Source organism: Puntigrus tetrazona, chromosome 5, assembly GCF_018831695.1.
Source record: "Puntigrus tetrazona isolate hp1 chromosome 5, ASM1883169v1, whole genome shotgun sequence".
NCBI classification, from domain to species: domain Eukaryota; kingdom Metazoa; phylum Chordata; class Actinopteri; order Cypriniformes; family Cyprinidae; genus Puntigrus; species Puntigrus tetrazona.
In genome coordinates, this window is record NC_056703.1 from 27,883,536 (window position 1) to 27,910,226 (window position 26,691).

The window sequence follows — 26,691 nt, forward strand, 5'->3', positions numbered from 1 at the left end:
AAGAGACTTACAAATGAATATATAGAATATAAAACTAGTGTTTGTTTTTCATGGGCTACATACTACTGTTTCAGTTATTGAAATATTTGAGTGTTATAGCAAAATGATTATATACCGTTACATTGTTTTTATTAATTGTTTTTATTAAGAAAAATGTTGAGCATTTTTTGTTGGTTGAATATAAGTCATCTTTTTAATGATCAAGTGGCCAGCGGTAGACAATGAACTGATCATAAAATAAGACTGATCAATTTAGCCTTCTAAAATCAAAATAAATATGTTACACCTGCGCTATAAGAATAAATATGTGATAAATCTCTGCTGGACGGATTACTATTAGTTTATAGCCTTCACGGTCATTTTCTCTGATATATACACAAGAGTATTATATCCGTCTGAAATGTAAAGGGTCTACTTTTATTTGTGCACTGACAACAAAATGAATTTGAACACTTGGATGTTTCTACGAAATTGACAGGCAAAGATTACACAATTTTTATCATCACGAACTCAATACAAAATTAAAGTGTACTAATAATAAGGTGACTAAACAAAATGAGGCCGAGACTGAGCCTAAAACACCTCTGGAACAAGTGGCTGCAGCCATAGTGAATGTAAACCAGGATGACAGTGATAAAACTGATCAGCAGGAATGAGATTCATTGTCAAAAAATGATGAAAATCTGAAAGAGTACGTTGCGGGCAGTCATGCTGATGTGGCAGAAGGGTATAGTTTTTAACAGCAACACTTAACTTTCACGAAGGAAAACTGACTACGCCACCCTAGGAATTATTCCCAGGGAACAAACTTATAATTGGACACATGTTCGGATCCATCATAAAGTTAGGCAGGACACTTGGGTAGCGTATAAGTATAAATTAATACATACATTTTAAAATGCTTTCGCAAAAAGAAAAAAGCACCACTTCAAAACATGAATACAAACACTGAAATAATTCAACATTGGGTTCCTACAATAAATCACATACATCCGGCAGGGCTGAGGCTTCCAGCGGCAAGAGGAGTTCAGTTTTTACGATGGCACACTTCCACACACACACACACACACACACACACACCCCTGTGCACTCAGATCACACTAAACACTCAGTGTTACACAGCACACCAAGAAGAACCACCACCAGGAGAGAAATCCAACCAACCCCAGGTCCTGCAATGAAGCAAACAAAAAATAAATACAAAATTACATTAGCCACAAAATATAACAAACAATACATTAAAGCTACCCACACCAACAGGGGTACAAACAAAAAAAAAAAACAAGGATTTAGGTCACAAAAAGACAACACAACTCATGGGCACAGTTGTCAATCATGCCCTCCGATCACACAGTGGGGTACAGGAAGTCATGCCTGTTGAGACTATTTCACTCAAACGGCTCTTTACCAGGAAGGATCAACTCAAGGCGAAATAAAACACAAGACAAGTTTTTGGATTTTTAGCTTGCAAGGATTGCGCTGTTGGTTGCAAGCGGGGGAAAAGCAGGTTTCTCCTTTACCTCCCTTTGCCTCCCTTTGCCTCCAGACAGATCTCAGTCCGCCTGAGGCCGGGGGCCGGGCAGGCCTTTGCCTCCTCCTGCCTCCTTTTGCCTCCCTTTCCCTGCTTTTGCCTCCGAAGCTCAGATCGCAAGTCACTTTATTTATAGGCGAAAGGATAGATCAAGATAAGTAAAAGCAACAGGCAAAACAAAGACTTCAGACATGTTCGTCACATAAGTTATCACTAGTCACATATCTTTTTGTGCGTCAGAACCTTCATTCCTTCAGATTCCCCCGGCGCCCATACCAGTCTAAGATACTATATAGAGGCCATGTCATATCATGACCTAGAACAAGACGTGTTATACCAGATGGAAGCTGAAACTGAAGGGTCAAAGTTGCATAATGTCAATACACAACTCTAACAATGCCTATTTGGCGCGTAACCACATTACCTCCACATAAATATTTTAACAGTTTAAAAACACCAGCTCGGGAGAATGTACGTTACCTGAAAAGCGAAGAGTCATCAGCTCCACTAACGCCACATCAGCGCAACAATGCAAATAGTACACTATAATGAGCAGGAAGACGTTAAAAACCACATGCACTCAACAGGTCTTAAGGTATCTACCTGTTAAAAACAGTGCGTGCTTACCTGCAGCTAGTCCGCACAGACAATGAACTCAGGCGGGAAAATTGGACGTGACGCACCCCGAGTGACAACCAATCCACCCTTAAATTGACTGTACAAGTCAGAAGAAGAAGGTGAGGCTCTTGAATTCTGATGTTGTGGATTATTTCACTGATGTCAGTTCCCACCTTATTATACAGTGAAGCAAATGAACGATTTTCTTGACGAAATGTTTAATCAGCAAAGACCAAAACTAGACAAGTATTTCTCTGATTAACAGCTGTTTGTTGATTATTTGATTATCTACAGGCAGATGTGATTTTGTTGGAAGAAACACATTCAGATCAGCAGAATCAAGCACACTGGTACGGTGAATATAAAGGTGGTGATTTATTAAGTCACGGTACAAACCTTAAGTGCAGGAGTTGCCATTCTTTTTTTCTCCATTTGTTAGTATACAAATAACACCTGGCTGGATTTTGAGCGCTGATATTGCTGTTGGTGATGCTTATTTTTCTTTTATTAATGTGTTTGCAACAAATGATGGTCAAGATTGGCTCTTCTTTGATAAAATACTTTCTGATGCCTTATTATAGTGTCCTCAGGAAAATGTTGTCCTCGGTGGAGATTTTAATTGTACTGTTAATTCATATTGGGACAGGAATCATGATGAACCTCACCATCCTTCTGCTGAGAGTTTAAAGAAATGAATCAATAAACATAGTTTAGTGGATGTGTGGAGGGAGTTTCCCAGAGTCAAGCAGTACACATGGTTAAAAACTAATTCTAATAATTTGACAGGAGCTAGGCTCTGTTGGTTTTATGTTGAAAAGGGCAATGGGTAGATTTTATTCAATTGCGCCATCACTTTTTCTTTGTAAATCCTCTAAATCACATTGGCATGAATGCAAAAACATGCAAAGACAAAATAAAAAGCCAATACATAGAAAAAACAAAGAATGCAAAAGTTATGAAAGTAGACAATCAGCTTTGAGCCACTTCAGTGTGAATTTCACCTATTTTCACATATTTTCTGGTGCCATTAAAACAAACATCCCCAGTCACGTCATTTCTTTACATTTGCTTGGTATTAACAACATTTAATCTGTTCAAAGTCTATTTATGATCCATTTCCTCTTCCCGTGTGAATCAAGGGTCACGTCTGAAACTCTTTCCACACCGATCGTTTCTCTCCGGTGTGAATCCTCATGTGGGACTTCAGATTTCCGTTTTGTAAGAAGCTATCTCCACACAGCTGGCAGGTGAAAGCCTTCTCTGTAGTATGAAGTCTCACATGAGTGTAGAGGCTTACTTTACAGCTGAAGCTCTCTCCACACCGATCACACTGATGAAAACCACCCTCTCCGTGTCCAGACTGATCACGAACGAAGGACTTCTCTCCGGTGTGAACCCTCATGTGGGACTTCAGGCTCTCTTCGTATTTGTAACTCCTTCCACACTGATCACAAGTGAATGGTTTCCCAGAGTGAATGCTTGTGTGTTGATTCAGGGTTCTTCTTGTGAGGAAACTCTTCCCACAGTGCAGGCAGATGAATGTCTTCTCTCCGGAGTGAATCTTCAGGTGTTGTTTAAGGTTTGCTTTCAGTGTGAAACTCCTTCCACAGTGCTGGCAGGTGAAGGGTTTCTCTCCGGAGTGAACTCTCATGTGGGTGTTTAAAGTGCCTTGAGATCTGAAACTCTTTCTACACCAATCACAAGTGAACAACAGAGTTCCTCTAGTGTGAATGGTCACGTGTTCATCCAGGCTTCCTTTTAGTTTGAAAGTCTTCCCACAGTATAGACACGGGAATGGCGTCTCTCTAATGTGAGTTTTCATGTGTTCATTAAGGTTTCCTTTTATTGTGAAACACTTTCCACATTCGTGACAAGTTAAGTAACTGGGAGGTTTGGTCTTCTGAACGGAATTTCTTTCAGTCGGTATGGATTTTTCTACAGCCAAGAAATCACGCCTCTTATATTGATATTTCTCTTCTATTTCTTTCGCTTCTTGACGCTCTTCTTTTATTGTCATCAAGTCTAAAGTGAAAAAAGACAAAGGTAATGGCAGTTTAATGACTCAATGCAACAGAGAGCAAAACCAAGATAAAAGTATTAAAACATCAAAAAGCCAATCATGAATCTGCTATTCAGAGTCTCCTTCATTTTTCAAAGATCCTGGTGAACACTTCCAGCCAGGATTTAAACACCATTGTTAATGACCAGAAGAAATAATTAATGAAGAAAAACAGTACATAGTTTGCTGTTTCAACAGAAGTCGTCACTCATAGGTTTTACCGAACTTCCTACACTTCTAGAGCTAGGATCATTTCAGTTGTGTTGCTGTCTACGGAGGGCTAGAGATCTTTCGGATTCAATCTGAAGATGAATGAAAGTCTTACAGGTTCGAAACAACATGAGTAATTAATAACAAACGTTTAATTTAAACGAAGCCTTTAAAGGGACAGTACAAAACATGCTGCGGCTCTCAGGCTGTTCTGCTGAGAGATTTATTTTTTAAGCTCTGTGTAGCTTCGCATTTCTTTTCTGTATGAACAAATTTTCTCCATATTTCTGATATTATCTATTAAACTAATTCTATGCAGATAACGTCCAAATCAAATTAAACACAACAATTTAATTGACGTTCAACAAATAAAAACTATTTATAATACAGAGAAGCAAATGATAAAACTTGGCTTTCTGAATATTAGATCCCTTTCCGCAAAAGCACTTTATATAAATGATTTGCTCTGTTTGACAGAAACCTGGCAGAAACCAGATGAATACATTAATTTTAAATGAGTGTAAACATTACCAATACTCGAACAGAGCCAGTGGTTTATCTGTATATCAGACGTGTTCAGATTTTGTTAATTAAAACGATCGACCCGAAATAACCTACTCATGAAGACGAATGGCGCCTTTCAAAAGAAAGACTTCATCCTAAGATTCAGATGAGCTATAAAAATAAAAATGGAGATGAAAGGTGCCTTTTATTTGAGAGGCATCTATAGATAAGTTTTGTTGAAGTGAAAAAAGCTCTGAATTGCTCTCGATTCCCAATGTCTTGGAATCTATTCTTGTTTAAAAGTACTATAAAAATAAACTATAAAACTATAAAAAACCTATAATAAAATTATAAATGTTATGCAACTTGTTTTTGATATATAAATATAAATGCTACTGAAGATTATTGATCGTCTCTACGATCTGCTCGTAGTCTGGGTTGTGCTACTGTTGTGTTTGTATGCGATCATATTTATATAGCGTGATACAAAACAAAACAAAAGAAAGAGCAGTTTTCATAAATATGTGAACAATTAGCAAATGTTATATTTATACAAGCGTTCAAAAAACAAGAAGTAATATTCACAACATCAGGAGTGTGAAGCACACAGAAACACACACAAAGATATTGTGACAGGGTGAAGAAAACACACGGCAAGGAGAGCTCAAAATAAATACCCCGGAGGGTAGATTTATTAAATAAACAAAAGAATGATACGGGTGCAAAAGTGTCCAAAGGCATGACAGGTGCTGCGGTGCTCTCTTCCCCTGGTGAGTCTCTGTGCCTGGCGTGTGGGCTGATCGGATCACACGCTGCAGTCTAGGAGAAAATGGAGAGAACACGTTAGTGACAGCACCAACTCTCTGGCATGCCTCGCCGTTCCAGCTTGGTGACGATGGTTCAATCACCCCTAACTTGAGAATTTGTTGTACTTCCTCCTCAATACCCTGCTGACGAGCCTCTGGGACCTGGTAAGGCAGTTGCCGGACGATAACTCCTGGGGCCGTTCGGATCTTGTACTTGATGACGTTCGTCTGCCCGGGGCATGATGAGAACACATGCGAGAACTGACCAATCTGATGCTGGAGCTCCCCCTTCTGGGCAGCCGAGAGATGGGGGTTGACGTCTACAACCACGGGATCAGAGGATGCAATCTGGTCCTCGTTCCCTCTCCATCTTTTGAGTAGGTTAATGTGGTATAACTGTTCAGTACGCCTTTGGCCAGGCTGGTGCAGACGATAAGTGGGCCAATTTGTTACATCACCGTGTATGGTTCCTGCCAAATCGCAAGGAATTTGCAGGCGGAGGTGGGAACAAGGACCATTGCCTTGTCTCCAGGCTGGAACTCCCATGGTTGTGCTGCCCGATTGTAATGCCGCTGCTGAGCTTGTTGGGCTTTGCTCAAATGTTCCCGGACTAATGGCAATGATGCAATCTTTTCTCGCTCTCATTTCCCTTACGTGTTCAATTACGGTGCGGTGGGGTGCTGGGTGTTGTTCCCATTCCTCCTTGGTGACATCCAGGAGGCCAAGGGGCTGCCGGCCAAAGAGGAGCTTGAGCTAGTTGAGGCCTGGGGGGCTTCCCGGATTTCAAAGAGCGCATACAGGAGTATCAGGTCCCAGTCCCGTCGGCCTTTGGACACCATGTGCCGTAGCATTTGTTTTAGGGTTTGATTGAATCGCTCCACGAGACCATCTGTTTGGGGATGGTAGATTGTGGTCCTCAACTGCTTCACCTTCAACAGCCAGCAGAGGTCAGCTATTAGCCGGGACATGAAGGGGGTACCCTGGTCAGTCAGGATCTTGTTGGGAATGCCAACCCTACTAAAGAGAAGGAAGAGTTCCTTCGCGATGGCCTTGGTGGTGGCTTTTCGTAGGGGGAACCACTTCCAAGTATAAGGTGGCATAATCCACGATGACCAATATGTGTTCGTGTCCCTGGGTAGGCCTCGGCAACAGTCCTACCAAGTCCATCCCGATGCGCTCGAAGGGCAGGCTTGACAAAAGCTCCTCACCTCGGCCTCCAGGCCAGTGAAATCGATCACAGATACGCTGGCATGTGTTGGCGACGCCTAAGTGTTGGGCCATTGGGTACGTAAGGGCGAGTTCCAGGATCGTCTCTGTCTTGGATTGAGGAACCACCGAATAATTTCTCCTCCCCCCTCTGCTGGGCAACACAATACAACAGGCCGTTGGGGACAATGAAATGTGGGACAGGATGGGGCCATGGTTGCACTTCCTTACCATTTAATGACGCTGACCTGGGGCCAACAGTGCTTCAGGTGGTCATCCTCCTTCTGGGCCTTAGCGAACGAGACCCTTCCGTAACCTGCTGAAAGACATCAAGGAAAAGGTTAGAATTTTGGAAGGGGGACTCACCATCTCTTCTGCTGTCGGAAGCCAGCAGCGTTGGCTGGTGTTGGGTCCTTCTGGTTGGCCTCCATTGTCTGCGGTTCCCTCTGTGGCTGACAGGCTGGGAGGCAGAAGCTAGCAGGCGGTCAAAACCGGGCCAGTCTCGTCCCAATAGCAGCGGGATGGGAAGGTCCTTCACGTTACCGACTTCAAAGGGCCAGGTGGACGACAGGGTCAACAGGTTAATCCTTCTCGAGGGTACTTGCCATGTTTCACTGTGCACACAAGTTATAGGGATGAAGACCTTTGTTTCCGGCCGTGGAGCCAGGATGCTTGCCCGAACAAGTGTGACTGCACTGCCAGAATCGATGAGGGCTCGGTAGGGTTTCCTGTTTATTTTTACGCTCGGCTTCTGAAGGACGATGGTTCTTGGTGTACGATGCAGCCTGCCAGCCAGGTCTAGGGGGCAATCGGTTCGTCTGGTGCAGAGGGAACCATTGGCCTGTGTACGGGTCGTCAGGTGCCCTCGGGTTCACTCCCCAGGCTCCCAAGGTTGGGCCGCATCCGCACAGCCTGACAATAGGACCGCGGCAGGGCTCGCAGGAAGCGGTCTACAACGATCTGCTCCGCTACCTGACTGGCTGACGAAGACCCCTCTAACAGCCAATGCTGGGCGAGTCGAGTGAGTTTGGCCGCTTGTGTTCGAAATGGGGGACAGTCCTACGTGCGCCAATATCGCTCTCCGCAGCTCCGGGTTGGCTTCGCCAGTCAAGAGGGGTAATGCAAGGCTGTGATGACATGAAAATGAATGTAAATGATCGCGTATTTGAATGCTTTACTGTTACTGGTATAGCTCATGAGCTTCTCTATCTGTCTGAGCAGAGTGAAGAAGAGAGAGAGACGTGTGTCCAACAAATTAATGTGTGCTCTGTTTCTGCAGGTATGGTGTATGTTTACTGTTATATACTGAGACAAGTTTGAAGTGTTTAAAATCAGCGCTATATTTTAGAATTAGATTCGCCGCTGACGGGGTCAGATGCATTCTCTCTCGCTCTGTTAATGAGAGCCTGAGTGAAGAAGAGAGAGAGACGTGTGTCCAACAAATTTATGTGTGCTCTGTTTCTGCAGAATAAAAAAAACTGAGACCCCCAACTTCAGCATCGTCATTATTGAAGAAATTCACAACCAGAGTAAAACCGCTACACCCGCATCAAATTCAAATCCCTGATGCTGGCCTACAGGACAATCACAGACTCCCTTGTACTTACACTCACTAATTAAATCATATGTTCCCTCCAGGTGCCTACGCTCTGCAAACGAAAGGCGTTTTGCAGTGTGTGACGGACCGAGCTGTCAAAATCAGGAATGCAGGATTTCCAGCCAGAGAAATTATTTATTAAAGTCAAACAAAATCATGAACTAAATATTACATTGAAATAAAGGAAATAATGTCTGGGCCCATTAAAAAAAAAAGGTCAAATAAACAGAACTAAACTTTAACACTAAGCCAAACCAAAGTAACAAACAGACATTACCCACCCCCCCAGTAACACCTGGGGCGGGGGCTTTTATACACAAAGGACTAATCCATTACACACACACACGAATGAAAAATTACCCCAACATCATTAAACAAAACCCACATAATTAACTTAGAATAAAGAAGAAACCAAACCCACAAAATATACACTAATAAACAAGAAATCAAAATAGATAACTAAACAAACACACACACCCTACACACCCCCAGCTAATTTACAGAATGGATTGGTCCAGCGGAACATAACAACGGCAATTGACACCAGCCGGTCCTTTAGCAGCATGGACCACCACTGGAAGACAACATGGCACCTGGACAGCGCCCAAACTTCACCTTGTCCCCGTTGGTAACTTAAACTCAAAAGAAAGAAATATTAACAAAATATATCACCAATAACTAGAACGTGTGCACCCAAACTAGTCACTCATGGTATATAATTAATGCAAATCAAAAATAAAGTCAAAATAAACCAAATCTGTATCTGTCATTATTATGAAACCCGAATGTGAGCTGTAACCAATGTTAAATTAAAGGCTAAGGAATAAACTAACATGTACAAAAAAAAAATATACATGTGTGAGAGTGCGTCAGCTACCGTATTTACTGTGTGGCCCGGTCACTGGCCATCACACTGTGCCATCGCAAAAAGGTGCAAAATCACTCTTGCGCACCTTCACCTGGTCTGTTCCTCGCTGGTGGAACGATCTGCCCGTTGCCACTAGGGCAGCAGAGTCACTAGCAATCTTTAAAAACCAACTCAAAACTCATCTTTTTTGTTTACACTTGACCCAGTATCGCTAGCACTTTCTTCTTCTTCTTCTCCTGCTCTTTCCTATCTTGTTCTTTCCTATCCTTTCCTTTAAAAAAAAAAAAAAAAAAAAGCCTTGTGTCTGCGTTAGGTAAGCCAAGACCCCACTCAGAGCAGTTATGCACTGCTGCCCTTTTGTTGATATAAATTGCTTCTATTGCCTACCTCATTTGTACATCACTTGCTAAATGACTCTCTGCTAAATGACTAAATGTAAATGTATATATATATATATATATATATATATATATATATATATATATACACACACACACAGATGCCTCGTTAAGGATCTGTGTATGGAGTATATATCTATGTGTGGGAGTATGTTACACATCGTGGATGTTGTGAAGGAGTCAGACATTGTGGAGTTTCAGAAGTACAAAGTCATATAAACACTGTTTCTCACACAAAACAGGTTTCGTGTCTGAAGGCATCAATATAATGTCACAAGCCGATGTCCAATGACTGTCATTAAAAGTCTTGGGTTGTGTTCTACTGAACACGTCCTGAAAATAAGCAGATGAGTTTGTCTAAACAAACCTGTTTGTTCCTCAGTCTCTTCATGTTTCAGGCTGAATACTTCTACGATCCTCAGGTCTTCACTCTCCTGTTTGATAAGAGCCATCTCTCTTCACCGGGAAGACTCCTGTGTTCAGAGGAAATAGACCTAAACTGAACATTTCAAGTCAGTCAAAGTGAGAGTTATTGCATTCAGTCTATGCCAGCAGGAGGTGCTTCCTGACCAGTCTCTGCTCACAGAACAAACACAAAACAGGCACTGCTTCTACTCAAAAACAAGCTTCAGCAATAACCGTAAAACACAGTATGCCCAAAACAATAATGCACATCTATATGACCAAAGTGAATCGAGTGCATCAACCGAATCATTTGGTGAATCGATGAATCGCTCACATTGCTATTTTTGTGGTGAAAACTTCACCTGTGCAAATCAATCCAACAAAAAAGTTGCTTTACGTAAACTTTAATCCCAATCTAATGTAGACTTAGTCATTTTAATCCTCCTAATCATTTTAATGTGCGTGTCTTTAAATGTTCATTCACTGTTTTAAGTATCCTGTCAAAATCTAAACACACTATTTATTCCTCATCCTTCTAAAACACTTTCTTTTTTACGTTACAGTTTCATCTGACTTTAAACAAATGTGATTTGACTGATAAGTATAGCATAATCACAGTATAATCATGGTTCATTTTCATATATTTTCAGAAGGTTTTATATATATATTTTATAGCGTGTATTAGTGAAAACAGGCGATTAGCGCACATCACATGATTATCATTTCAAGACCTTTAATGCTACCTGTTTTGTCGATGTTAAAATTCGTTTCAATATATCAATAAAAAGTTTGACAGCCTTTTACTCTAGTTATCATCACTTCATGATATATTTTGTTTTGGTCAAACAGCAGAGTTTCCAAGAGATAAAAGGACTGTTTTCCCACACGGCCATGTCGTGACTAGGTTTGCAGTGATCTAAATCACATTTTACAAACACCACAGACATTAAATAACATACACGACAAAAGTGCTTTTGAACAATTACTAATATAATAATGTTTCTAAAACCTATCCTCATTCAACTGAATGAGAGCTGCTGGTCCAAAGTTGTTTTTATCCGCAGGGCTCTATAATACAGGATCACAAATCTGAAGTATCAGCTGAAACAGGGACGGGCTCATCTGAATAACCACGCCCCCGCGCTTCTGAGTGAAACGCCCACTTTACTGCACAGCCACGCCCTCCGGTCCCTTGTTCACTCGCATCCGCCCTAAATACTACTAGGATGGGTAGTGTGCTCACAGGGACGCACACAATATTGTTCGGGTTCACGCGGATTTTATATACGCTTTATATCTGTTAGGCGGGTCGTTTTTGCTGTGACAGTGAAAAACTGAAAGCGAGAATAGTAAAATTAACTATATTTAGCATTTTAGCGTCGTATACTGTCCACGGTGTCTATTCAGCACAACATCAAACACCGATTATCTCAAACAGCAAACCAGAACAAACGCTCGTGTTCACGGCGCAGGTCAGCACGAGCGGGAGATTATTTGGTTTTATTGACTGCCAGAAATGAAGAGCTTTAGACGCACCTCTCAATAATAACGTTCATTATTGTTGGACAAAGCGTTGGTCACGCTACACACAACAACACATCGTTCGTTTACGGTTCTTGTAAAGACATAGTAACGTCTGGACAGTTCTCATCAATTTGATCACTTTAAACGAACACAAACAAACCTTACTTCCGCCGGACCACAGGAGAGCAGCGGTGTCGTGGATCTATGACGTCACACCGCAAGGCTGCCAAAATAAAAGTTCCCCGCAGTTTCTCAAAAACAAGAGCATACGAAACAGCACAAAATACAAAATAGTGACTAAATGTGTGACATTTCAACAGACAACAACTATAATACAATATAATAGATATACAAATACAAAAATAGATGGACAGTGGTAATTAATAATAAGAAAAATAGCAAATGCAAAAATGGGCTATTGGGCTATTTTACAATAACAGAAAAACTTAACCCCCTCCAAGGATCGCCACTTTAACGTGGTGGAGGGGTTTGAGTGTCTGAATGACCCTAGGAGCTAGGTTGTCCAGGGCTATATGCTCCTGGTAGGGTCTCCCAAGGCAAACAGGTCCTAGATGACAAGCCCACCACCTGCAGCAGGGACCGAAAGGGGCCGGTGCCTTGTGGTTTGCGCGGCAGGCGAAGGCGGGGACCTCGGCAACCCAGCCCCTGGACTCAGAATCTAGTTTTAGGGACATGGAACGTCACCTCTCTGGGGGGGAAGGAGCCTGAGTTGTTGCGGGAGGTCGAGAGATACCGGCTAGAGATAGTCGGGCTCACCTCCACGCACTGCTTGGGCTCTGGAACATCTCCTCAAAAGGGGCTGGACTCTTCACTACTCTGGTGTTGCTCGCAGTGAGAAGCGGCGGGCAGGTGTGGGCTTGCTCATAGCCCCCCAGCTTAGCCGCCATGTGTTTAACCCGGTGGACAAGAGGGTCGCGCCTCCCTGCGACTTCGGGTTGGGGGGAGGACTCTCACTGTCACTTGTGCCTACGGGCCGAATAGCAGTGTAGAGTACCCGGCCTTCTTGGAGTCCTTGGGAGGGGTGCTGATTAGATCTCTACCGCTTCAGCCAATTCATCTGAGATGTGATGTTAATAGAGTTTGAATGACAGATTTTCTTATTAAGACATTGTGAATTATTTTGTCCACAGAGAGACTGAGCTTCTCAGGAGGCAGGATTCTTCTTGTTTGACATAAAAAACTTTTGACCTGTATGTATAAATAGTACAGTTACAGAAATACATAGCATTTCTGCTTCATCATCATGTTGTAAAAGGCCGTGTTTCTGTGCTCATTTGTGTGTGATCTGATCTGATTCTTTTGTGCTAACCCTTTTGTGTCACTTCTTTGTTGTAAAGGGACTTTATGCCATTTTGTTGTATTAATATAATTTTTATTCAATAAACTGGGGAAATCAAATCAAATTCAAATTTTATTTGTCACATACACATACATACATGGTACGACATGCAGTGAAATGTTCTTTACAACCGTCCAGCATCAAAATAGAAACAAAATTTAAATGTATATATAAATATAAAATATAAGAAATATATATAAAAAAAGAAGTGTGCAAAGTAGAATATAAAAATAAAATAAAATAGAATATAAATATAAAGTATAAGATATAAAGTGTAAAGTGTAAGTGTAAAGTGGCTGTGCAATGTCCAGTGCAAAGTGGCTAGTGCAATTGTCCAAATGTAAGTGGCGAGTATCTGGGAAAGAGGGGTGAACATGGGAATTCCGGTATTTAGGTGCTGGGTGTTCTCTGGTTCAGACTCCGAATGGCCTGCGGGAAGAAGCTCCTCCTCATTCTCTCTGTGTTTGCCTTCAGGGAACGAAAGCGCTTTCCTGAACGCAGAGAAAAAGAGTCCATTGTTGGGATGGCTGAGGTCTTCCACGATCTTCCTGGCCCTGGTACAGCACCGCTTGTTGTAGATGTGCTGCAGCACAGGGAGCTCAGTGCGGATGGTGCGCTCAGCTGACCGCACCACCCTCTGAAGGGCTCGCCTGTCCTGCATGGTGCTGTTTCCAAACCAGGAGGTGATGTTTCCCGTCAGGACACTCTCGATGGTGCAGGTGTAAAAGTTCCTGAGCACCTGAGATGGGAGTCTGAAGTCCCTTAAGCGCCTCAGATGGTATAGACGCTGCCGGGCCTTCTTCACCAGGGTGTTGATGTGACAGGACCAAGACAGGTCCTGCGTGATGTGAACACCCAGGTACCGAAACTGTCCACTCTCTCCACTGGGGTCCCGTCGATCTTGATGGGATGGTAAGAGCGCACCTGCTTCGTGCTGAAGTCCACTATTAACTCCTTTGTTTTGCTGACGTTCAGGAGAAGATTGTTCTCCTGACACCATCTCTCCAGGTTGTTGATCTCCTGAAGGTAGGCCATCTCATCGTTGTTGGAGATCAGGCCCACCACGACAGTGTCGTCAGCAAATTTAATGATGGTGGTGGAGTTTGTAGTGGCCACACAGTCATGTGTGTACAGCGAGTACAGCAGGGGCTCAGAACACAACCCTGAGGGGCTCCAGTGCTGAGAGTGAGGGAGGATGAGGTGTGTTTTCCCATCCGTGCACGGCTTGTGGTCTGTCGGTCAGGAAGTTGGTGATCCAGTGACGCAGGGATGGGCTGAGTCCCAGGACCTCCAACTTCGAGGTGAGCGTGGAGGGAACTATGGTGTTGAACGCTGAACTATAGTCCCACGAACAGCATTTTCACATAGTTCCCTTTCCTAAAATCCAGGTGGCTTGTGGTTGTGTGGAGAAGGTGTGTGATGGCATCCTCCGTAGACCGGTTTTGGCGGTAAGCAAACTGAAGTGGGTCGAGTGTGTCCGGTAGTGATGCGGTGATGAAGTCTCTGACGAGTCTCTCGAAGCACTTCATCACTACAGACGTCAGAGCTACAGGGCGGTAATCATTAAGGCAAGATGGTTGAGGTTTCTTCGGCACAGGAACAATGATGGACTCTTTGAAACACGAGGGGACTACAGACTGTTTCAGGGAAAGATTAAATATCTCAGTGAACACCGGTGCTAGCTGGTCAGCACAGGCTCTCAGAACCCGACCTGTGATGCCGTCAGGTCCTGCTGCCTTCCTGGTGTTCACTGGAATAAATTGGAATACTTTACATACTGGACGAATACATGTAGCTTGTAGAAAACTGCTTTTAATGAAAAACGAACTAGGTTTTGCTGTGTCGAATACAAAAAGAAGAAATACCGGATGAGAAACACCGCTCTCTTATCGGCCAAGGATGGGATCTTCAAGAACAATCCTACACTTAATATGATGAATATTACAATCTCATAAGAGAATGAGGAGTGTGTGTGCTGCTTTACTGTCACACACATCTTAAACCTCGACAGACGTTCTTTGTGTTGGGTTTAATCAGCAAAGAAGCATGTGACTAAGAAATACAGGAAAGCATATCAAATATTAGAATGTCTGTTACACCATTTTGTAGTCAGTAGCAGTTTTAAAAATCAAATGTTTCCTGAAACACTGAGAATGATTCAGCAGTTAGGTTACGGGCGGATCAAGAGATAGTGAAAGTGAAACAGGATGTGATCTTAACCAACTCTCTGAATACTAATATAGACATTTTATTAACAAACTCCTGCAAACACGTCTCTTAAAACCAAGCGGGAAACACACTTACCCATCCCAGAAGTATCAATGTGTGAGTATTCAGAGCCGGCACATGCATGCTAACAAACGACTAGCCTGCTCTTTATAACCTTTTAATGCTTGCTTCTTTTCAGGGCTTTGTGGAGATTTTTTGACTCTGCTGATTGTCAGTGGAATTGCTGATTCGATGTCAGGTAATTATTATTTAGTGAAATAATACCACAGAACAGAAACTGCAGACAGGGCCGCTTCCAGACGTTAGAAGACTCCAAAGATTCCTAAGTCTTCTGTTTATACAACCATTAACTTCAAATGTTGTAAAACTACAAATTAAAAATAATATTTTAAGTGTTTCTTATGCTCATTAAGCCTGGATTCAACCTATTTTATTAAAAATACAGCAAAAACTATAATTTTGTGAAATATTATATATTAAATATTTAAATGAATTATTTTGAATTTTATTATAAAATATTTCTGTTGCTCAACTGATTTTTCATCAGCCTCCAGTCTTCAGTGTCTACATCAATCATTCTAACAAGCTGAGTTATTACCAATGTTTCAAGATGTTTAAATATAAAAAGAGATATATTCAACTTCACATGACTAGTAATACTTTTAGTGCACATCCTTGCTTTACTGTTTGCTGTTGTTTTTTCTGTATTTTTGATTAAATAAATGCAGGTTTGATGAGCAGAAGAAATTTCTTTTAAAAACATAAAGTAACTCTAAAGTAGGTCAAAGGCTTTGACCAGTACTGTATGTGGGTATTAATCAAACTTTATCTGAGGTAATCTCTTGCTTGTTTGATGAAAATGTTGTTGCCATTGCTGTTTTTAATCACATTTCCACAATACCACTTCAGTAAGTGTTAATAATTCTTCCCTACCTGGGTATCGGGCTTTCCCCCTACCATTTAATCAATATTCACTACAGATATTGTCAGTATTATGACATTATGTATAGCATTGTTACCCTGAATATAACATGTATATGTGAAACTGGGCCTGTCCTTATGTGATATTGATTAATAGGCTATATGAAGTAAACAAGAGACAAAAACTCAAACTGGGGAAGTTTTGCCACATGTCTTGAATTTTAGGGACATTCCCGCCATGTTCTCTAGTCCCATCGTGCAATGATAGAGCTCATATTTGCTTGTCTTTTTTATAGTTCTCATAATTGCTCACATTTTTCATCATTCAGTTGTATGAAATGTCACCCTGAAGGAGCTAAAGGTCAGAGCCAGAGGTGCAACCTTGTGCTGGATTCAGAACACATCTTACAAGTCTTGCATGTTTTTTTAAACTTCATTGATTGCACCAGTAAGAGCAGAGTGTGAAGGTTTAATTAATAACAGCACAGTTTTGCTTCAAATATTGCAATGCACACAACATTATGAGTGTCAGCATACCACCAAGAAGAATGAACCACATCCAACAGGTGGTAACTGTGGACACAAGAGGAAGCGGTCTGAAGGGGATGTCCGAACACAGATTGTATCCAAAAAGAAATAAAACCATAGCTGTCAAACTCACTGCAGAATGAAATGTGCACTCCTGTTTCCAACTCTCCTGTTTCCCCCAAAACTGTCCGTTGGGAGCCCCACAGGGTCAATAGACATGGCCGGGCTGCTATAGCCCAACTTTTGGTTTCAATGACGGTTCTCCGAGCCGTCTGCAGCCGTCTGGTGTAGAAGAGCCGTTGTGTCCTGTGGAGCGAGACTCATTTACAATGGACTGCTTCAGAAAAGTGTTCTGTGGTCGTTCTTGTTGAAAATCACAGACGCCGTGTCCTTGGAGCTAAAGAGGAGGAGATCTTCAGTGTGTTATCAGCGTTCAGTTCAGAAGCAGCATTTCTGATGGTAAGGAGGTGTGTAAGTGTACCCATGTAAAAAACAAGTACACTTCTATAGTGTAATTAAAGTGCTCTATTTCCGCACAATAATTTTGTACTTAATATAGTAAAAATGATTCTTTAGTACTTCTTAAGATAAACTTAAGATCATCTAAGTGTACTCAACTGTGCTATTTGAGACAACAAGAACTAAAATGCACTTTTAACATACTATCTTTGCACTTATTACAGTTACATTATGTACCTGTTTTTTACCTGGGTATAATGTATGAGCAGCTTCATGTTTTAGAAGGTACTATGAACACTGAAAGGTATATAAAGTTTTTAGAGTAACATATGCTCCCCTCCGGATGACGTCTACTTCAGGGAAAGTTTTCAGCAGAACAATACTAAAGCACATACTGCAGATATTACCACAGCATGACTTCAAAAAAAGAAGAACTGAGCTGCTGCTGTCCAGATCTTTTACCTGTAGAGACCATTTGGAGCATCGTTGAACAAAAAATGCATCAAAGAAGACCAGCAGCTGAAAACCTATATCAGATAAGAATGGGACTAAACTCCAAGACCAGCACACCAGAAACTCATAACCTCGAGACCAGACATCTTCAAACTGTTATAAAAAGAAGAGGAGAAGCTACACCAGTTCTGTTGTGAATAAAATATTGGCTCGTGTGAAATTCTTTTATTATTTATTCAAATTTCAAATATATTCAAATTTAAAAACCATCCCAACATTTCCTGAGTTGTATTTCACATAGCCATGGACAGCTGTTATTATTCAGAAATATTGACTATGTTTAATTATGTTTAATTTATTGAATGGATCTCAGTTTAAACTGGCTTCAAATACATAAAACAAAATATTACAACAAAAACAGAACAAGCATACAAAACCTAGCCTATACACCAACTAAGGATATGCTCAGCCAGCCTCTCACACCCACGGCAGGATTTAATGAGACCAGCTTTCTCTCTTTTACAGAGCGGTATGAAGTAGTGGGACCTGCAGATCCTGTACTTGCCGTAGCTGGTGAAGACGTGATTCTTCCCTGTTCGGTCAAATCCAACATCAGTGTTGTGGACTTGAGAGTGGAGTGGTTTAGACTTGATCTGAAAGACTCACAGCTAGTGCATCTCTATGAGGATCACGAGGACAGAAACACAGATCAGATCGAGTCCTACAGAGGAAGAACACGACTTAATCATCAAGAACTACACAGAGGAGCTGCATCACTCAAACTCTCATCGGTCCGAGTCTCTGATGAAGGACTTTATAAGTGTTTTATTCAGTCCAGATCCTGGTATGATGACGCCACTGTTAAGGTCACAGTTGAAGGTCAGAAAACTAAAGCCTGGAATACACTACACAACTCAAGTCAGAATAACTAGAGAATGTTCTTGTTGTTGGTCTGTAGCTGTAGGACGTCCTCCGGTGATCACAGTACATGGGTTCGATTACTCAGGAGGATTTCGTCTAGAGTGTGAATCTAAAGACTGGTATCCTGAACCTGATCTCGAGTGGCTGGATGCTAAAGGAGTCAGACTGAGTCCAGAAACTACACAGAGACACAGAAGCACTGACAGATTCGGTGTGAAGTTCACGCTCATTGTACATCCCAGAGACAGCCAGATTCACTGCAGAGTCAAAACAAGACGTCACTCGCTGGAGACACTCATTATCATCCCAAGTAAGAGCATCTACACACTTTTTACCGTACCGTTCAGAACTGAACATAGTATATTTTTATCACCTGCTGTTTTGTTTTACAGGTAAAATGTTTCATTCTTGGAGGACATCGGTCAGCCTGCTTTCATTTGTAGTTGTGCTCGGTGTGACTGATGTAATACTGATAGCTGTGTGTGTCCATAAAAACAGAGGTACAATTCTGGATTTCTTTGGTATTTACGTAAACAAAGCAGTATAGGGATCATTTTCAAGGCAGGCCAAGTTTATTTATTTAGCACATTTGATACACAATGGCAATTCAAAATGCTTTAGGAATAAAATAATCATACAAAGAATCACAGCAATAAAAACAAAGAATTAAAGATGTTAAAAAGGAGCTGATTTAAAATAAGAATAATAAAAAATATACACCTGAGTGCAGAGCGCTCACTGAATAAAAGCACAGCTAAACAGAGGAACTGATCCCAGTGATCCGAGGGGTCTGTTTATATTCAGTGAGGATACCTGTCATACATTTAGGTCCGAGGCCATTCAGCGGCTTCCAGTTCACGTCAGGTCTGCGTTTGTCTTTGATCAGGTCATTTGTATTGTTTCTAAATTAAAAATGATATTTGTATGAGTTGTCTGAATTCAGTTTTTTTATTTTGTTCAGCACACAATCGAATGGAGAAGGAGAAAAGAAGACTACAACAGGGTGAATCTGTCTTTATTAAATATGTTATTAAATGTCTGTTTTGATGAACAAATTATTTAATGAACAGACAATGTGTATTTATATACTTTTCTGTATATCTCAGATCCTGCAATTTGTTGTTCCTGAAACAAAAATTATATTTTTCTATTTGTTGTCTGAATTGATTTCTCACTTCTTTATTCTGATTTATTTTCTCCAGCACACAATATACTACATCATGAAAAAAGTCATCTACACTACGAGAAGACAAGACTACAATACGGTGAATCTGTCTTTATGATGTTATTGATCCTTGTTCATTGAAAGTCTGTTTTCAGCAGTAAGATACCGTGTGCATTCATTTGTTTTTATCTTCAGTCTGGTCACCAGTTGTTTATATAATGTATATGTACTCAGGTAAAAAACACAATATAGAGCTGGATCTCAAGGCTGGGACACATCGGTCAGTCTAGTGTGTGTTTGGTGTGTTCCTCACATCGGCAGAAGAACTCTGATTGGATGTTCAGTTTAGCAAACGAGTCAAAGCACAGACAGAAGACTTACGAAGATGTTACGTGATCTTACCAAAACATTCCAGTATGTGAAGAATAACACTTAACAACATAACTGATATTGAAAATGCTAAGCAAGTGCTGCTTTGTTTACGATTTGTGTATCTGTATATATTGTGTATATCCTTGTTTCGATTTCTTCTTTTGAAGAACGAATATATGCTAATGTTAGCTGCCAACCAAGTCCATGAAAAACCACCTGTGTGCTGCCCCTATCAACTACAGGACGCTTTCATATTAAAGATCTGATTTCGTACATAACTTAGAAATGTTGTGACATTGTGTTGGACCAGTCTTACGTCTTTTTATGATGAACACAACACTGTCATCAATTTTAAGCCCGCTAGAAGGTGTTTGTTGGAGGACAGTCTGCGACTGTCAGCTGCAGAACACACAGGTTAGTTTACAGTCGCTGTATTCAGGTGCAGCTTTTTGTCCAGATGCCGGCGACACAAGGCTCCAACGCCATCGGCTTTTATCACCACTAGTCCTTTGACGTGAGCTTGTTGTGTCTCAGCCTTAAGTGTCACACTAACAAAAATCCATTAGACATTAGAAGAACACAGTCATTAATACAGGTGAAAAAACTAGAACCAACGTAGAACACAAAGCAGAAGCAAACGCTGAAAAGAGCTGGCCGTGAAAGAGGAAAATGAAAATGACAGAAATTGTGTTCTTTATCATTTAGAAAGTGATCAACTTTTACGAAGTCTGCAAGCAGTTACACCAACAGGTCATTTGTTTAATTAAATAAAGCTTAATTTGAATACAAATATATTGACTGGATAAAAATAACTTGATCTAAAGAGGAATTCTGCCTTTGTAACATTTTCTTTCTGTTTTCAGCTCTCACACAGTTAAAGACACACTCGAGTGAGTAAAAGGACTTCATTAGAAAGAAGCCCATATTTTATGGCATGATTATTTTAACATTATTATTATTCTTATCATTTAATCAAAAATCTAAATGTGAAAATGATATACAATGTTTTAAATGCTAGATTTATTTAGCTTTAATGCTGTATCTTTATTTTGTTTATCTTTTAAAGAACTTCCTATAAAACATTTGACAGATATTGTGGTTATTTCATTAGTCTCCTCTTAAAAGCAGATTTCTCAATATTTCCGACAGTGGACGTGATTCTGGATGCTGATACGGCTCACCCACGTCTCATCGTGTCCGATGATGGGAAACAAGCGAGGGAAGGAAAGAAGCGACCGGAAGCAGCGGTTGGAGAAAAAGAGCGATTTAAAGATTTCCGTGCTGTTCTTGGGAAGGAAGGCTTCTCCTCGGGGAGCTTTTACTTCCAGGTGCAGGTGAAGGATCAAACTAAGTGGTATGTAGGAGTCTCTGGAGAATCTGTTATCAGCAAGGGCTCGACCCGGCTCTGTTCTCTGAACGGATTCTGGACCGTGAGTCTGTATGATGGCACGTATCGGGCTCGTGAATCTTCATATGTGCTTCTTTCTCTGAGAGGACATCCTCCGAGGATCGGTGTGTTTGTGGATTATGAAGAGGGTCTCATCTCTTTTTATGATGTGGAGTCCTCGTCTCATATCTACTCTTTCACTGATCAGTGTTTTAATGAGAAACTCTATCCGTTTGTTTGTTTGGGGCGTTACAGGAATGAAAACTCTACACCGTTGATCATCTGTGATGATTACTAATCAGATCAGTGATGAAAGGTCAATAAAATGCACAAAATGTTTTTTTGTTTGCCATATTCTTTAGGAACTTATTTCAAGTCTTACAAATGACTAAAATTTAGTGATTTTAGATTTAAGTAGCACCAATAGCGTAATGAATTTGTGGTAAAATATTAATATTTAGTATTGTTCATCATTTTGTACGGAAATAGTGCTGCTGATTTTGTCGCTGTAAACTGTGTTTATAATTATTTTTCTTTCTTTCTGTCTGTCAGTTGAAAAACAGTATTTTTGTAAGAAGAACATGAATATCAGAAAGTGATGTGACAATCTATATCAAATTATTTTTGTGTTCAACATTGTGCTACAAACGTAAGTAGTTGAATATCTGCTGAACCCAGAGATACGATTAACAATTAACTTGAACTAGTTTTTTATCTGAATCATTGTAAATCAAGTACAGAAGACTATAAACAGGACACTATAAAAAGAGCATGAGGGTCTGTGGGGATGACGGAGCAAGAGCTGGACATCGGTGAAGAATGAAGGTTTGGTTGTGTATCCTGCTGTGTGTTTGTGCTTCGGGTAGATGGAGGACTCACTGAGAACGAGATCAGCTCCGAGGACAGAAGACCGAATCCACCTCAAACAGACCCTCGGAGAGTTGAAGCTTCAGCAAACGGCCAACAATACTGTCCTGTGAGCTTCCCTGACATCCACGCAGCGCTGAGAGAGCTGACCGCCACCGTTACAGAGCAGAAAGACAGCATCAGAGCCTTAGAGACGCGACTGAGGGAAGAGATGAAGAAGAAAACAGATGGTATCTCATTAAAACATTCACTCTTTTTTTAATCCTGCATTTTAAATGACCTATTGTTGTTTTTGGGTTACAGCAGATAACAGCAAGTAAAAAGTACTTGTACCTTCAATTATTATTATCAAATTAAACAATTCCAAATACCAGCTAACTTAACTCATGTGATGTGTGTACTGCTATGCATCTTCAGTTTACTCATTATGTGCAATTTTTATTTAAATTTGTAAACACATCTGTGCACGTGTTTACATTAGCCATCACCAGCATTATTTAAATTAACGATGGTTGTTTCTGGCAAAACAAAGAATTGTGGGTTATCTCAAGAAGGGACGAATACACATAATGAATCCTTTGAAGGGGCAGGTCCATACCATGGTGGTAATTCAGGTTCATTGGGCAGCGGCAGACAGTGGAAATATGGGGACGGTCACGTGTTTGGACTGTTTGTTGTTGTTTTTTCCATGTCCCATGTGCTCTGTGTGCCCTACTTTCTGTTTTCCGTAAATTGTCTTATTGTGTTCAGTTAATTATGTCATTTACTTCATGCTTTTATAAGTTTCTGTTTGTTCCATGTTAAATCTTCCGTCTGTCTACCTGCTTGCCTTTTCCGTATTATTTATTCTTGTAGAAGATTAAACACTGTTAAGAGTTATATTCTTGTTGAGTGCTCCTTGCCGCAACCACACCGTGAAACCAAGGCGGAGCCTGCAGAGCAGGGAGATCAACCTCTTTGAAGTTCAGTTGTGAATGTCACCATCTCTGGAAGTTCTACAGCCAAAACCAACACCTGGAGGCACTTTATCTGCAATCCTGAACAGAAGATGCTTCTGTACCCGACTCGTGGGCAGGAGAGGCCACTGGAGCGCAGCACGCTGCCCACATGCTCCACATAGGAATGCTGTTATAGGAAGGGTAGACCTATAGGATGTCAGGGCTTGAGAGAGCGGATGTCACCAGTGTTCCTGTAGCTCTCTCTTCATTTTGTTGTTTTCGGTTAAAAGGCAATGGCAAGAACTAACCCCACAGCTGACACACAAAAGAGCACTACAACTTTGCTATCGTCCAATTAAAATATTGTGCTCCAAATAGCATGCATTTTGTCTTTGATTAGCCTTGAAGTAAAATAAAATGATATTTAGAGCACTCACCCTCAAGTAGTTCCAAATCTGTATGCATTTGTAGCCAGGCTGTTTTGGGACACCACTGATTTCCATAGAAGGGAGAAAAAAAATACTCCTGTGTACGTTCAGAGGCCATTTAGGGGACTTGCTGGGGACCTTTTTTTGGGTATTTAATGACTCAGTGGACCAAAGCCATAAAAAAATCTGATTGGTACATCCCTTATAGTAAGGATTTTAAACATCATTATTTAACACAATCTGTATACTTTGGCAGAAATTTCAAATCTTACTGAGAGCCAAATGGAGAAGCTGAAAAAGGAGAGTAGAGGTGAAACATTTTAATTCTATTAAATTCTGTTTTATATCGGTGTGAAACAGTAATGTATAACAGTATTATTTTTCAATCACAGACGGAAAGATCGCATTTTCAGCTGGACTGATGGAATCTGGAAACAGTGGACAAGTTGGTCCTTTCACCACAGAAATAACACTAACTTACAGGAACGTCTTCACAAATATAGGGAACGCCTACAACCCAATTACAGTTGATTATTAATGACAACTCTGCAGCTGTTTAATGTGAATAAGAGAATCAAATAATCTGCCATGTTTCAAAACTATTACGCTGTACATCTGATTCTCTTCTTTATCTTGTTATTTGCTTCAGGTGTTTTCACAGCCCCACCGAAAGGAGCGTACATGTTCATCTTCTCTGTCTTTGGTCACAGTAATCCCTTAAATCCATCAGCTGCCTCTATTATGAAGAATGGAGAGAAGGTGGTTATGGCACATGGTTATCAGGATCAGTATGATGTAAACTCCTCGAAAGGAGTGGTGTTGATCCTGGAGGTGGGAGATGTTGTATATGTGAGACTTTGGTCTGAAAAGTGGATATATGATGACGAGAATAACCACAACACTTTTAGTGGTTACCTACTGTTTCCCTTAAGAGAACAGGAGCTTTGCAGAAAGTGATTGCAAAGTTTAGTAAATTATTTAATGCTGAAAATCTTGAGGAATCATTATCATATGAACCTTTTATTAATGATAGTTGACTCTATGAGAGTCAGTATAATACTAATTTGAGCTAAAACAAATGGTCTAGAATGACAAATTGTATAAAGAGTTTAATCTCAGAGACATATGGGACCCCCATGAGAAAATCTAGACTGCTAATAAAAGTGTCACTTGTCCCTGTCCTGTATCTCCTCTTCATTAACAAGAGAATCAAGAGACATCATGGTTTCATTTCATTTTATTTGTTTGTCATGTTCTCATATATTTCCCCTACAAACCAGTAGTACAGTTTGTAGTTGTAAACTTGACTGATCCAGTCCATACCAGTAAGCCAAACCACTGCTATATATCCTGTCTGCTGAGAGGTTCATGTGTTTGTAGCTACATGTAGCTACACTCTTCTGTTTATCACTGTCTGTTGTTTAAAGTGAACAAATATAACGTAATTCTTTCCATATTCTTTATACTCTTGGTTGTACACTTTTATTCTAAAATGTGCAGTGACGCACCCACTGAGAAACCTGATAAAAGTACAGCAAATCTATTGTACGGAACGTGACGATAGAGACACCAGCTACCAAAGTCCAATGTTTACCGGGAGCCTGATATCTTGTCAAATTTAAAAGTGCTGGCTAATGCTCAATGTAAATTCTGTAAGATTATGCACGTTCAGCTTCGCCAGTCTCAATGTCTAATTGGTGCGTGCAGAACAACATAGGTTTTATAGACAATTGGAAGAAATAGACAAATTGAGAAAATAACAGAATGCATAGTCGATATATAAAAACTGGATGATGAATAACTTAAAATGCTATGCTAAATTTTGAAAAAAAAAGGTGGTGCTAATTATTGAACCTAAAACCCCCACATGTTAGAGTCTAGAACATCATCAGTTAGGAACCTAGGTGTGCTGCTTGATACCAATCTTTCCTTTGAAAACCATGTTCCTAGCATCTGCAAATTGTTTTTTTTCCATCTCAAAAATAACAGCATATATAACATGCTCTCAACGTCAATTGCAGAAAAGTTAATACATGCATTTATGACCTTGAGGTTAGATTACAACAAACTTCAGCTGGTCCAAAACCTCAATACTTGAGCGAGCTCTTATCACATTATAGTCCTGCATGATCAATTTCCTATCTAGCACCTAAACTCTAGAACAATCTCCCTAACACTGTTCGGGAAGCAGACACACTCTGTCAGTTTAAATCTAGATTAAAGACACATCTTTTAACTTAAAAGATGTAAAACAATGTATTTAACTAATGGCAAATTTTGGTAATTCTGTATAGTTGCCTGAGGGTTAGCATTTTCTGAGGGGTTGTGACATCTCTTCTCAGGTGTTTAGGAACAGCATTTAGGACTAATTGTAGATTGTATATTGAAGATGCAGGACATCGAGCTAGCAGTGCATTACAATAATCCAGTCTAGAGGTCATGAATGGATGAATTAACTTTTTTGCATCAGAAACAGGTAATTTGTTTCGTAGCTTGGCAATGTTTCTAAGATGGAAGAATGTTGTTTTGCTAATATTTATTCTGGTCTTGTTCAGATATATAGTTGAGTATTATCCACATAGCAATGGAAATTAATCCTGTGTTTTCTAATAATATTACAAATGGTCAACATGTATACTGAAAATATCAGAGGACCTAGGACAGATCCTTGTGGCACTCCATATTTTACCGGTGATAAATGAGATGACTCGCATTTAAATAAACAAAATGATAGCGATCACATAGGTAGGATCTAAACCATCTGAAATCCTGTCCTTGAATACCTGTATTTTGAGTATGTGATGATCTCAAATTCAAATTTTATTTGTCACATACACATACATCTATAGTGTGGAACGCAGCACTACGATGAAGTAAAACTAGCAATAAGATGCAACCTTGGTCTGACGCAAGAAGCAAGCCATTTGTAATTTTATT

General features: G+C 40.5%; 2 protein-coding genes across 2 annotated transcripts; one reads left to right on the plus strand and one right to left on the minus strand.

Annotated features, from left to right (window-relative positions):
* Positions 1 to 2,505: 2,505 nt before the first annotated feature.
* LOC122344874 (gastrula zinc finger protein XlCGF8.2DB-like) lies at positions 2,506 to 7,805 on the minus strand. The gene is made up of 2 exons (XM_043238492.1): positions 7,301 to 7,805; positions 2,506 to 4,171 (listed from the first exon to the last, which is right to left on the minus strand). The coding sequence occupies exon 2, from the start codon at positions 4,164 to 4,166 to the stop codon at positions 3,291 to 3,293; it is 876 nt and encodes a 291-aa protein (XP_043094427.1). The 5' UTR covers positions 4,167 to 4,171; positions 7,301 to 7,805; the 3' UTR covers positions 2,506 to 3,290.
* A 7,463-nt stretch (positions 7,806 to 15,268) lies between these two features.
* On the plus strand, positions 15,269 to 21,999 carry LOC122344869 (butyrophilin subfamily 2 member A1-like). Its single transcript, XM_043238463.1, has 10 exons — positions 15,269 to 15,411; positions 15,494 to 15,553; positions 18,202 to 18,555; positions 18,635 to 18,907; positions 18,990 to 19,097; positions 19,559 to 19,600; positions 19,800 to 19,862; positions 20,840 to 20,884; positions 20,998 to 21,024; positions 21,284 to 21,999. The coding sequence occupies exons 1-10, from the start codon at positions 15,408 to 15,410 to the stop codon at positions 21,817 to 21,819; spliced, it is 1,512 nt and encodes a 503-aa protein (XP_043094398.1). The 5' UTR covers positions 15,269 to 15,407; the 3' UTR covers positions 21,820 to 21,999.
* The last annotated feature ends 4,692 nt before the right edge of the window (positions 22,000 to 26,691 follow it).